General features: G+C 41.2%; 1 protein-coding gene across 3 annotated transcripts in view; it reads right to left on the bottom strand.

The window, feature by feature from the left end:
* Positions 1 to 2,630: 2,630 nt before the first annotated feature.
* sema5a (sema domain, seven thrombospondin repeats (type 1 and type 1-like), transmembrane domain (TM) and short cytoplasmic domain, (semaphorin) 5A) overlaps positions 2,631 to 13,679 on the bottom strand; it is a 114,555-nt gene continuing 103,506 nt past the window's right edge. Inside the window, exons 18-23 of one of the 3 annotated variants that reach the window (XR_004897039.1) lie at positions 12,052 to 12,222; positions 11,643 to 11,798; positions 8,794 to 8,838; positions 7,157 to 7,368; positions 4,468 to 4,688; positions 2,631 to 3,326 (exon numbers count right to left, since the gene is read on the bottom strand). Coding sequence is in view for 1 of the 3 variants with exons in the window: in XM_031282102.2 (XP_031137962.1) it covers positions 3,207 to 3,326; positions 7,157 to 7,368; positions 8,794 to 8,838; positions 11,643 to 11,798; positions 12,052 to 12,222 (704 nt within the window). In the remaining 2 variants the exon portion in view is untranslated. Of the gene's footprint in view, positions 3,327 to 4,456; positions 4,689 to 7,156; positions 7,369 to 8,793; positions 8,839 to 11,642; positions 11,799 to 12,051; positions 12,223 to 13,679 lie in introns of all 3 variants that reach the window. The other 2 variants (XR_004101977.2, XM_031282102.2) reach the window with 2 other exon arrangements.

Here is a 13,679-nt window from a genome sequence, read left to right on the forward strand (position 1 = left end):
AATATGAATGTCCATTTTATATATACAACTATTGTCAGTTTAGTTGTTTTTGTAAATATATTACCATAATTTGACTATACTCTTAACTGACATTGTTGTACTTGTTGTAATTTTCTACTGACCAACAGGTAAAAAACACAAAGTAGTGTCTATTTAAAGCTACGGTTGGTAAAAAAAAATCTCCTAGCTTTTTTCTAGCAGTGCCTGGTGTAAATATTCTTTAGGCAGGGTAGGTCGTGTGTTAAGCTGAATGAACCATTCTCTGCAGGGCCTTGTGGTCCTGTTCAGTGCTGTTTGCGTACCAGGCCGTGACGTTCCCTGGCAGGATGCTCTCAATGAGTAGAAATTTCTCAGTATTTGAGGGGATACGTGGAATTTGCTCAGGGGTGTCTGAGGTAAAACAGTCTCTGCCTTGCCTTTCTCACACTGTGTCAGTATGCAGTGCACCGGTCATGAATGAAGTATTGAGATGAGATAAAACGGTCAGGTGATAGTACCCACCCGCGGGAATAATCGGTTACAGAGACACTTAAAACTAATATTCAACAAAGTGAAATGTAAACAATATACACACACACTCTCTCCACAGTCTCAGTCCCCCCAAAGTCTGAGTGAGGATTTGGCCCTTGCTGTTGCTTCTACACAAACAATATGCAGATGGTAGTTCATCTCATGCTGCGAGTCACATCTCACACTTTTGACTTCTTCATACACATGGAAGCACTCACGCAGTCAATTTCTCTGACAGGCACAAGCCCTGCTCTTGTGACCTTTAGCTTTGACCTTTAGCGGTCCTTAAATGCCACTTTGGGAAAGTCATTTATTGTCCTCAGCCTTGCTGTCAAAGTGGAATGTCACATATGTCTGACTGACTACGAGCTGCATAGCTCATGTTGCTGGCAGAGTGCTGAAGGAAGCTTCACCCTGCTGGCAGTAGGTGTAGGTGTGTGTGTGTGTGTGTGTGTGTGTGTGTGTGTGTGTGTGTGTGTGTGTGTGTGTGTGCGCGCGCGCAAGAAATATTCATATTGAGAGAGAAATGCATACTTTTGCAGCTGCTCACACCCCTTTTTCAACCTTTATCACACATTTACATGTGCATACACACTTGCACAACCTCCTCATATATGTGCATATACAACCATCTGTGCTTCTGCATTGCTTTCTTAGGTAGAAAGAATAAACTCAAGGTAGAGAGATTGATTCTCTGGAGCCAGCCAGCGCTAGGCCACACATTGGGCTAGATCAGCATCCCCCCCTCCCCCTCCCTCCAACCAACCAAACAGCGGGGTGATTAATAACACCCCCTCCATTACCCTCAGCACACAGATGGGACGTCAGGTTGAAGGTTGATGGAGAACAGCACGGTGTGTGGTGTAACACCCCATCATACAGATTAGAGTTTGGACTTCAGACGGCGCCCCCTCCACCTTTACCCTGCTACCTGGCACGATTTGTATCCTTCAGGTATCCTTCCACTGCTGCTGATGCCATTTGTCACTGCAGGGCCATGCTGAAGACTCCTTTAAAAAATCAGGTGGAGGAAGTCTCCTACTCTGGTTTTGAGTGATTTATGAAGTGCTGGTGTGTGTGCTCAGCGTGCTGTGGTTTTACAGTGTTTTGCTCAAGCAACATCAAAGTCTCCAAAGTTGTCAGAGCAAACCACACAGGACAGAAGTGTCCCACATTTGTAACTGAGTGCTTTATATCACTGCTGTTAGTCTAGTTGAAGCCATCTTCAGGTCATTCATAAGAGCTGCAGATACAGTAAAATGTTACGAGACATCAAAGCTTTACAAATGAGTTATTAAAAAAATGAATCTGTATAACTCACACTCTGACAAGTCTTTGTGTACGAAGCAGTTTTTAATTTATGCACAGTAACACAAGCAAACATGTAAAAAGAGTTAGTTGCAACTGAACAATTGAATAACCTAATATATGGTTATACACTCTGAACAGAAATATCTCAACTTGATGAATGTATTTCATCTTATAGGATATGGGTAGCACCCCTGTCGGGTTTTAGGAGAGTAGTATTTGCTACGCTCCATCTGTACATTAAATGCCATTAACATCCTGCTCTCACAAATTACATATTTAACTCAGAAGCCAAAGGAATAGCGAACACTATCAAAATTCAAAAACATTATTTTTTCTTTTACAAAAAATATAAAAAGTACGGTGACAACGACTGAACTTGATGCAGGCTGATATGAATATTCCTAATTGTTCAGAATGCACATAAACATTTTTTCTTTTCAAAAGGAAATGTTTTATTCTTTAAACACTTGAGACATTGAATAAATGCATTTAGAAAAACTACAGACATAGGCTTCAAACTTAACATCCTGTACAAAACATATGTAAAACTTTTAAAAGCAACAAAAAAGAGAGAAAGCAAGAGAAATGCTTCACTGAAAGTTCAATCACTGTGAGCTGCTAGAGCCTGTAACAGAAAATAAAAGTTAAAAATAAAAAGTGGACAAACTTGACCACAATTCAAATATCTACATCCTGATTCTAGATTGATCCATCTGGAGATTGCTGCAGCAGTATATTCAATTAAATTCAATTTTATTATTATATGGTAAAAGCAATTAGGCATTACCACATTCTTTGTTTTTTATGACTTCCAAAACCAGTCCTGAACTTAAGACCAGCAACAACAACAAAAAAATGCTTGCGAGTCTCCAAACCCTGGAATGCAATCAATCATGCAAAAAAAACACAACAAAACAGAAAGGCAGAGAAAACACGTCAGATGAAGTCATGCAAAGCGGCTTTGTGGTCATTTCCCATCATTACAAATACAGGTCTGTTTTAGAGGCGTCACAGGAAAGTTGAAAGGGGATCACATTTCCCACAGTCTCTTTGAGTTGAGTTCTTATTTTTCCATTTTTTGTCCAAATTGGGAAATCCAGTTGTCCGTTTCTCAGTGAGAGTCAAGGCAAGATTTGTCCCCCAAAATGTACCTTTCCAAGTGTACCCCAAGGCACCTGAGAGAAAGTGGGCTTTTCCATCTGTTGGCAACACTTTGTGTCTGGGTTTTCACTACATACCAGCTGCCATAGAGTCTGAGAGTGGGACTATCCCACGCATGGTGTCACGAATCTCAATACAAAGCACAAACAAAAGAATACAGTCAAAATGGATGATAGGGTTGGTGTCTCCGCTATGGTATGGAGTCTGAACTGCCGACTCGAGGCTTAATAGTCATCGTAGGTGTTGAGGTCGGTGAAATATGCATTGGTATATGTCTTTCCGGCAAGCTGTGGGTTGAAGTACTTATTTCTTTCCTCCAGAATCAGATTGTTTTTGTTGAAGGCCTGTGGATAAAAAAGGTGGAAAGGGAGAGGAGTCAGTATGGACTTGTTTGCGACACATGGATCAAGTGATCATTCAGTCCAGATGGCAAGGAAAAAGCAAATCTATCTAGCCCCAAAAGGAGCAACAGAAATGGGAGGCCGCTCAGTGAATGAAACATACGTATATTTTACAGAGCAAGGTCAAAGCATTTGCAAACAGGCTGGAAAAATTATAAGCCACCACAGGGCTAAATTACTTTGATGCCTGTCCGTATGTCCACCTCTGTCATCTCTAATACCCTGCATCAGCACTTTTTATGGCCCTCCAATTAAAAATAATAAGCCATAAAAATCGATCAAGAGAGATTGTCTTTTCTGTTAAACAATAAGGAAGAGCCATGGGGGCATCTTCTCTGTCCCTGCGTGACATAGTAAACATGGAATGAGCTTCTGATGTGATGCTCAATACAACATCAGCAATTTGGCAAATAAATGCGTTCATATGCAGTCTGTTGCAGAGAGTGTGTGCTGGGAGTCCCTTGGGGCAGTGTAATTGAACACTTGATGATGCTGCATTTGCCGTTGATGGATGTTTCCAACTGACACTGATAGGGAACAAGTGTGCTGGACAAAAAACTCATATATTTTGCCTCTTTCCCATTATGTGATTTGCACACAAAAGGGAATGTAATCAACACTCCCGCAGCCCCGGAGACGGTTATGTGTCTCTGCAGGTGGCCCCATGGCTGCTTCTAAACAGCTGTGCTACGATTCTTGTTAGCATCATCTACTATGTCTTCTTGCCTTAAACCTCTTTAATTGGCTGAAGAATGATTACACCGTTTTTGGTATGGTAAACAAAATGTGGTTAAACTAGGAAGTGGCATTAGTGATAGAGAGGTAACAGAGGAGCATAATAAAAAGAGCATCACAATGAATGTTCTGTCTCAATCCATCACATCAAACCATCAAGTAGAAGTAGAGGACAAAACAAGAAAGACAAACATGAAAAAAACATGCAAATGGTTGCACTCGTTGAAAGTGAAAAATTAGGGAGGCATACACTGCCTTCTCACAAGCCAGGTGGGAGAAGGGGGGGGGGGATGAAGGTGTCTGAGCAGAGAAAGAGAAACTAGAGCCTGTACTCCAACCTGCCACACACAGGAAGTGCCACAGGAAGTGGTATGGCGGGACACGGTGGGGAAGAGGAAGTAGTAGTGCTTAGGGTCAAAGAGTTGTTGGGAAGGGGGTCAATAGGCGAGATGTTGTAGAGGTCAGAGGTTAGTAGAAAATCTCCAGGCCACGCATGGACACCCCCATGTTAGCAGAGAGAGGCTGGTGCATGGCGGGGTCATCCAAAGGCAAGAGTACCGACACATCTGGCTGCAAGGAGGAGAGGAATGGGCAAGAGTCATCCTCAAAGAAACCCTAAGGCCATATTCTGTCTTAGCCTGAAAATAGGATCAACTGTACATACAATTGCAGCTACTGTACATGGTGACTTAGGTTTGTGATCCTAAACTAGACTGTTGAAAATATAGTACTCCAGTTGGCCAAGAAACCAGTAGGGTATCTGTGATACATTGTGGATAATAATAATAATGATTCATCAACATCAAGATTTGAGCCAAAAACACTCTGAAATATGGCATCAGGTGTTCATCATTCCTCCCTATGAACGCTCAAAAGAGGCATATTACGGTGTTGCACATTTAATGGTTGAAAATTCACATCAACATCCAAACGTTTTAGGCTCAGTGAGTGAGGGTTGGAGGCAGAATGTACTTTTGGAGAATTAGACAGTGTTCATTTGTCATGCAGCTCCTTTTGTATTTTCACATGGTCTGTCTATATTCATATCCGCCTCTTTTTTCAATAGGACTAACTGAATTATGCTCTATGTTCCTGACTGTAATTGCATGACAGATGAACGCTCCTCACACCTTTATTCTGCAATGAAATTACATTTGGAGATGTTTTTCTCCGAGGCAAAGGATCTGTTCTCACTCTGTGGCAGTTTTACAAAACACTCTCATATCTGAGAAGTAGTTTTTCCAAACAGAGATCCAGGTGTTCACTTACTTTATAATATATGTCTGATATTGAAGACTTACTCTGACAGGAAATCAAACAAATGAAAATAAAACCTGCCTAAAAATGCTGATTAATCAGTATTGCAGTAAAATCAAGTTACAAGACCAAGCTGAGTTTCAGTGTAAAACTTTGAAAATTGATTGTGTGCTAAACCCCTCCCCTGGACAGTGATTGTTAAATCATAGCCTTCACAATGGCATTAGACACGGCCGGTCTGTAGAGCTTTGAATTTCTCTACATTTTGAAGTGTGCGTATGGGGCTGTAGAAAAATCATTTTAGTTTGGAGGGTGGTTTTTTTCTAGCCTGTTCAAAACCAAAAACACAAGAGCAAAAGTGTGAGGAAACAATGTGTTTGTCTGCTCTAATGTACATGTAGATTACTGTGTAGCATTTCCCCACTGTCTGGAGGGTGCTGGATGCTATCAGAGTATTTATTTAAACAAATCAACAGTCAGGTCTTACATTATTCTTTACCACACATATAATACTAGGACTAACTAGCTACACATTGCTATACAAAAACCCACATCATCAACTGTCTGGTGAGGATGCTGATGTTTTGCCTGGGACATGCAGCTTTAGCCTCAGTCTTTTGGTGCAATATCATGTAAATGACTTAGCCATTAAATGCATACTTATGACTTGTTTAGAAAGTGAGTTAGCTGGAAACGTGAAAAAGTCAGCCAGAGAAATAAAAAACACATCAAGCTAACATAAGTGGAGTAAGCTAGCTACAGTAGCAACAGCTAATAATAGCCAGCTAGGAATAAGAAACCTTCTATTTTATACATCAGTTTAAAATAAAGTTCCCTATTATTAAAAAAAAAAGTATTATTTCAAAAAGTAAATCTGCCACCATTATTATTGTGAATTATTGTGAACTTATTGTGAACAGTAAGGAGGGCAGCTTTATGCCATGTAGCCTTGCATATCCAATAGCTGCTTATCAGCAGGAAGACCAATGGGTGCCAGAGCCTTTAAGTGGACAGCTAGTGCCAGGCTATATTACAAATGCAATTTGGCAAGTTCTTTTATTGGTATAAAATCATGATACAAGATTACTTTGAAGCTCCTTTTTTTGGGTAAAAAATGCACAGGTTGTTAGAGTGATTGAAATTCCCTTTAATACAGAGCAGTGGGAACCCTTGAAAAAAACCCAGCTGTGGCATGGGGAAGCTGTGGACATCACTAATCACCAGCTCAGTCTGGCACTAAAGGCCTGATGAATCAGTGGATAAGAGGCTTGTTTGTAGCTGGATCTCTGTCACTGGCTCTGGTGCATCTGACTGTCTGCAATTTAGGATGCAATAATGACACAAAGCCTGTCTAAGCAGGGAAATGTGCAGATACAGAGCATCTTCGCTGATTACCTACCCACGCACTGATAGGTAATTGCAGAAGTATGTTATGAGAAAGCAGTGTATGACCACTGACACAGAACAAAGTCACACACTGAGACACACAGCAGAGGAGCACACGGAGAGAAGTGTACGCACAACTGCCTATCTGTTACACGACTAGAGAGTGCCAGTGCACGACAGGAGGTGGTGTGACAGTGAAATTCATGCAGTAAGAAGTGTATTTAATCACAACTGACACTGGAGGAAGAGGCAAACCGTTGCTCACTGACTGGGAGCGGAATTGTGACATCAATTGATTAAGTCAAACAGTAAGGAAATGGAATTTTTTTGTTACACATCCGGAGATCAGTCAGGCGTGACCCGCAGTGAACCCCAGTGCAAACCTGTCCACAGACCTTGATGGCTTCCACCGAGTCGTATTTGTCCAGTTTGTTGATGTGGTTGGTGATGCTGGTGTTGAGCGGTGCAGCTGAAATGGGGTGGATGACGGTGGCGTCGTGCGACTGCTGCTGGTAGCGTTGGCAGTACGAGTAGACCAGCAGGGTAACCAGACAGCCGAGGATGGAGCTGCTGAGCCCCACGGCGATCATGTGGAAGAGGTTGAAGTCTGGAAGAAGAAATGAAGGGTGAGAAGGACAATGGAGGTAATTCTCTGTCAATTCACACAAGTGTAAGTGGTAACTGAAGCTGCTGTTGATATGGTAATGATGCAGTGTTCTACAATAAAAAGGACAGCTTTCTCTTCTTAGTCTTTTTCTCTTTGTTCTTACTGTGTGCTAGTGGGACCGGATGTGGAAGTAAGTAAGTGACATTCAACTTTCATCTAGATATTGTACACATGGACTATAATTGCAGTAAGAATTTGTCCTCAGCTGTCAAATATGAATCCAACATCTTTTTCCTTCAAGCATGGCCAATTTACTTAACTTCAGAGGTGTCTGTTACCAAAAATAAAAGAGTAAAATATATAATATAATACATATAAAGATATATTGATACTGATATATTAAGCAATTCTACCAAAATAATGGTAGTCTAATATAATAACTGATATGCTGCGTATGGTTTCTGTATTATTAATGCACTATCCCTATTGAACATCATGTTTTATGGATAAAGACATAATTCAACTAAAATATAAGTTTATGAAATACAGGCCAGAGCACTTTCCTCTACTGGCTATTATTTATGTTCAAAAAGACATATAGGTGAGAACAATTGTTTGTTTGTGCCTTGAGCACACTGCAGATCTTCGTTGCATTCTGTATCCAGCCTCCACCAAGCTAAATAATGACAGGAGGAGCAGCCTGTAGCCTGCGTAAGAGGCAAAACACAGGGCACAAAAGGTCCCTAAAGCCTTGCTTCTCCTCATCTAGCTTATTGCTGTGGGCGCAGGGTGCCTGTCTAAGGCAACTTGGATTAGTCTTTCTGCATTTTTATAAACTCGGAGCAGTCTTATATCTGGATTGTTGCAGCTGGGCAGTAGAACAACAATGTTAAAAGTGACTTTATTGATTCACTCAGACTCCAACTGTAACTGAGGAAATTAAAAACTATTGTTTTGGTCATTCCCCATGGTGTTTTTCAGAACTGTGGAATATACTGCATAGATGAAGTAAATTAAGGTTTGCGATAAACCATCTGCAGCACTCCAAACAGTATATATGCATAAGACTTAAACAGTCTACTGTGCTACTTAAAATTATGTTATTCTTTTTTGGAGGAAATTATGAACTTGAATAACTTGACAAATTTCATCCCATGCAACTACGACTTCCTCCAGATATGATAGATCATCATTTTTCTTTAATGTCTGCATGTATTCTATGTGCGTTAAAAAGGATTGGAAAGCTATATTATCATATAGCCAAAGATACTGTACATGCAATGCCAGGTGTTATCCTCACCTCTCTCTCTTACACACACACACACACACCACACACACACACACACACACACACATACACACACACACACACACACACACACACACACACACACACACACACACACACACACACACACAAATTACCTCCACAGTGCCTTTCCTCCTGACTCGAGCGTGCAATGGAGACTTCTGAAAAGAAGAAAAAGCACAAGGCAGCATAATTAGGGCCAAAAACCATATACACCCCTGTTAGCATGACAAATTGTACCCTTGAAGGTGAGCGTGGAGAAGAAAGCTGTATTCAATATGGAACAGATTATCGTAAAAACTCCACAAGTTAATCGCGGCTGTGGCACCTGGATGGTTTATGAAAAGTATCAGCTCTCATTAACTGAAATGAAGTACAAGACGTATCTAATGAACCTTAATGGACTACCTTTTCCATTAAAGGGGATTGATGATAAGGTATAAAGGCAAATGGGTAATTCTCAAAAGATCTGAGAAGGGTTTTCATGACTATTATATCCCTGCTAATTAATTCAGAGAGGTTACAAATTTATGTTTCAATCAAATGTTTATTTTAATCTAATAACTAATGATTCCTGAAGTGTATCCAATCCAGGACTCTATCCATGGATAAAGAACTTTTTCCAAATATACAAAGATGTTATAGCAGTTTCAGTGTTCAGTGATGAAATGTTAATTACATAAGAATCCTTTGTTTGTGGGAGGAGTTTTAATGAGCTCTGTGTAGCACAGATCAATGCTCGAGGGTGTCTCACATTACTGTCTGTCAATAGGGAGATGCCTGTCTGAGCAGATATCAATACTAATGGTGTGTGTTAGGGGTGTGCATTGGCACTGCCCTCACAATTCGATTTGATTACGATTCACCAGGTAACGATTCGATTAAATTTGATTCTACAATGCATTGCGATGCATCAAAATTCTACTGCACACAACAAGGCAAATTTTTCATCAGTCATGAGGCAATACAAGCAGTCAGATATTGAACAACAGATTTTATTGGCTGCTATGTGTGTATTATCACTCTCCTGTATCTTTGACATAAATGTCATTAAATAAAATAAAATTGAATGGTACAGGGTATTGGATATGGCATTTTCAAACCTGAAAAAGAAAACATAAATCACTGCTTTCAGTGCTTTGAATGAGAAATGTTTCTCTTCTCTCTGCTTTAGAACCATTTGAAATTAAATAGAGCAATAACAGCCAACTTTTTCCAGCAGTGACCATAAGTGTTTTTTTACACACAGTAAAATAGCAGCTCTAAGACAGGGCACTTCCTGAACTCCTGTGCAAATATTAATCAGTAATCACAGTCACACTATTGTAACAACCACCACCCAGGCACCCAGCAATAAAAATATTCAGTGCAACACACAGTAACCACTTATTACTGTGAAACTTTTTTCAAGTAGTAAAGTCAAGTGCAACTATTCTCAACAAAACAGCAGCTTAGCAGCTTTAAGACAATGACAATTATATACCTGATCCTACCAATCACATCAGGTGCACACAACAAAATATCAAGATGTGAAATACATTGTAATGTAAACCAAAAATAAAGTGTGTAGGCTTAGCCTACTACCAAATTTGTGCAAACAACTTCTGCCGTCTGAGTTCAACATCACCATCATTGCGACTGAAGGCCAGGAGTCACTTGTAATGGCTACACGACTGGCTTTACACATTGATTCCATTACCTTTGCTTTGGTTTCTTTGTACAATGCGGGAAGCGCAGAATCAGTGAAGGTAGCTCTTGTCGGTAGCTTATACATGGACTCAATTTTTTAAGCATGTGGCGAAACCCGGCATTTTCTACCACAGAATAGGGTCGTAGATCCTTCGCTATGAAACATGCCACCGATCGTGTGATCCTCTTTGCTCTCTCAGAGTTGTGTGGCAATGTTGACACTAGCGACTCGTCAATTCTTGGCTGCATTGAAACTTCACAACTTTATTGTCCACTCAAGGCCAGAAAATAAACAGTGACATAATCGATTATGGCACTTTGCCGCATCGATGCTGAATCGTGCATGCCCCGCATTGCGATGCATCGCCGAATCGATTATTGTTGACACCACTAGTGTGTGTGAGATATGTGTTTGTATGTATTTCATATGTACTTCAGAAAGTCCTTCTAAAACTTCTGACTTTTTGGGGACAGCAGGGCAGTTTCTGACTCCTTTCGTTTTTTATTTCAGCCTTCCCCTGCGAGATATTATTATTATTGTACTTTCATTGTTAACAATTGTTCAGCATTTTTAACAACAGAAAAGCTGTGGGACTACTTACAGTAACACTACAAAGACTCTCATTAGGAAAAAGGTTGCATTATTAAATGGCAAATTATCACACAAACATGGATACCAAAAATTGTAAAAAAATAAATAAATAAAAATGCTTAACAGAAAACAGCACACAGGAGCCATTTCCCCCTTTCCTTCCCTACATAAAAAAGCAAAACTGCTGGTGTAAGTGCTTTTTGCATGGCCTGACAAGACTTTCTAAGCTCATAATGAAACTAATATACGAACCCGTGTTGTTGAAATGAGTAGGGGACTGCCCTTAAGTATAGCACCCGGGTTCACGCCCTCGTGTAATCACCTTCTGCACTCAGGAGTCCTTGAGCAAGACACTAATCTCAACCATTCCCAAAAGTGTTGCCCTGTCGCTGAACCTGACCTCCGACCTGAAATGAGTCCCTTAGAGGGATCACTAACGTATTTCATTATCACAGGATTCTTGGAAATGAACAGAATTACCACTGTGGGCATATGGTGGTGGGTGGGTGGTGCAGATTGAGTGTGTGTGCTCAACGTTGTGTGTTAAGTCATGCATGAGTGCGCAAGACATTCCTGATGAGAGGAAGCTTGTCTGTGTGCACATAGACGGATGTATATTTGAGTGTGTGTGTGTGTGCGTGTGCGTGTGTGTGTGCGTGCGTGCGTGTGTGTGTGTGTGGTCACCTGGTATTAAATTGGAGTCAGGGGAGCATGGCCTGGTCTCGCTGTTGTTTCCTGAGCACTGGTTTCCAGTGGGAAACAGGACATCACAGTGACGCACACGCATCTGGGCGCCGTTGGAGTCACAGCGGGACCACTCCGACCAGCTGGACCAGCTCTCTGGAAATGGCAATGATGGTATATCTCACAGCATGTCCAGTGTGTGTCCATATATTTGTGTGTGTTTGAAATGTGTGCACCCTCAGCTGCATTTTAGTCATGCATGAGTGTCCTCTGAGGGGGCCGGGTGAGACTAAAGAAAATAATCAATGAACCTGTGATGGATTGGTGGCCGAGTCAGAGCCCTAAGCTGCTTATCACTGAGGTGTGTGTGTGTGTGTGTGTGTGTGTGTGTGTGTGTGTGTGTGTTTACCTGGACAGGATTGTGTGTTGCACAGTGCTTCCTCAGTGTGCAGGCCCAGGCATATGTCCCCTCCGTAAGCTGGCGAGGGGTTGCTGCAGGTGCGCGTCCTCATGTAATGTCCTCCTCCACACGTCACAGAACACTTGGACCATGAAGACCAGCATGACCAGCTGCCGTCCACTAAGCCGAGAATATCAGTGTCATATTGTACATGTTGATGCTTAGAAAACTGAATGATTATATGTGCATGAACATTTTCTACTTCTGTAACTGGTGTAGGACAGGAAATAGTCACAAAATTTCAGTTTCTTGTTGTCTAGGAGGATATATTCCCTAAAATGTGTGCTTTCATATTTTCTAGGATTTAGGTTCCAGGTCATTTGAAAAGACAATTTTCTCTGAACATCAAGTGATTGGAAGTCATTCCAAGCCATTTCAAACAGCGATGCGTAACGCAGAAATATGAAGCAATTTGGAGATGTGTGTGTGTGTGTGTGTGTGTTTGTGTGTGAAAGAGTTTTAAAGTGACAGGAAGTGTGCTTAATCCAGCAGCAAATGCCTGACCCCCCCCCCCCCGCCCGAACTCAACAATCTCTTCTCTGATTAATAAAGATAAATGAAGCATCACATTCGCTGTTGTTGTTCCTTCCTTCATGTGGTGCCAAGTGGCAAATGTTAAAATTAGACAAAAAGAGGGGGAGATGTCGGAGAAATTAAAAGAGAGGAGTAAAAAGAGCAATAACATGGGGGCAATCTTTGGCCATTCATTCTTTAGAATCAAGTCGATAAAACCTTACTTCATTGTGGCAGAGAGATATTACCTTTTCGGAAACACTTGGGAATTGCTTTTAAAGACCTGATGATGGCTGGCAGCACAGTGCAGGTAATTGAAGTTGCCGATGCTTTTTGTCATCTTAGTGTAATTTCTCTATCATAAAGCGACATATAAGTCGATTCCTGGCCCTCGATGACGCATCATCTCATCTCATCTCCGGCGTGGACGCAAGAAAAACACATTTGTTTCATTTGTTTTCAAAACAGATGGATGGTAGGCATAACACCTTCTCTCTCTTTCTCCTTCACAGCGGACTAACACATTTAAAAAGCAATGGATTAGCCATAGGAGGATTACAATTAGTCTACCAGCACGGTCTGCCTGCCTCAAAATAATATCTCATTTTCAGAGGGGTGCTAATTGAGTATGCATTAGTATTCATTACTACTCAGGCTGGGTTAAGTCTGTTCCTTTGGGGGACAGGAGTGTGGAGTTGTTCATCAACATACTGTAGCTGTGGTGTTATTATAGTCAACATCCCAGAATAGGTGTACTACATGTATTAGCATAGTGATGCAGGGCAGGAAAATCAAAGTACATTCACTCGACAATTTACTCAAGGGGAACATTAGCGGCATCCATGCAGGCAGAGCCTGCCTGAACAAAGCAAATCTGATGCTCTTAGATCCAAAGTCTCGCAGCTAATAGTAGTTTACCCTGTTAGCGACTGCGTTCAAGCTGTTGAGCTGAATGGCGTGCACTTTCACTGAATGAATTCAGGCTGTAAAAAATAGTATTGATGGCCTTTTTTTCTTGGTTACGGTGTGGCAGCAGTTATGTAGATAGATTGCGTCTGCTAAAG

This window comes from Sander lucioperca, chromosome 1, assembly GCF_008315115.2.
Source record: "Sander lucioperca isolate FBNREF2018 chromosome 1, SLUC_FBN_1.2, whole genome shotgun sequence".
Classification (NCBI taxonomy): domain Eukaryota; kingdom Metazoa; phylum Chordata; class Actinopteri; order Perciformes; family Percidae; genus Sander; species Sander lucioperca.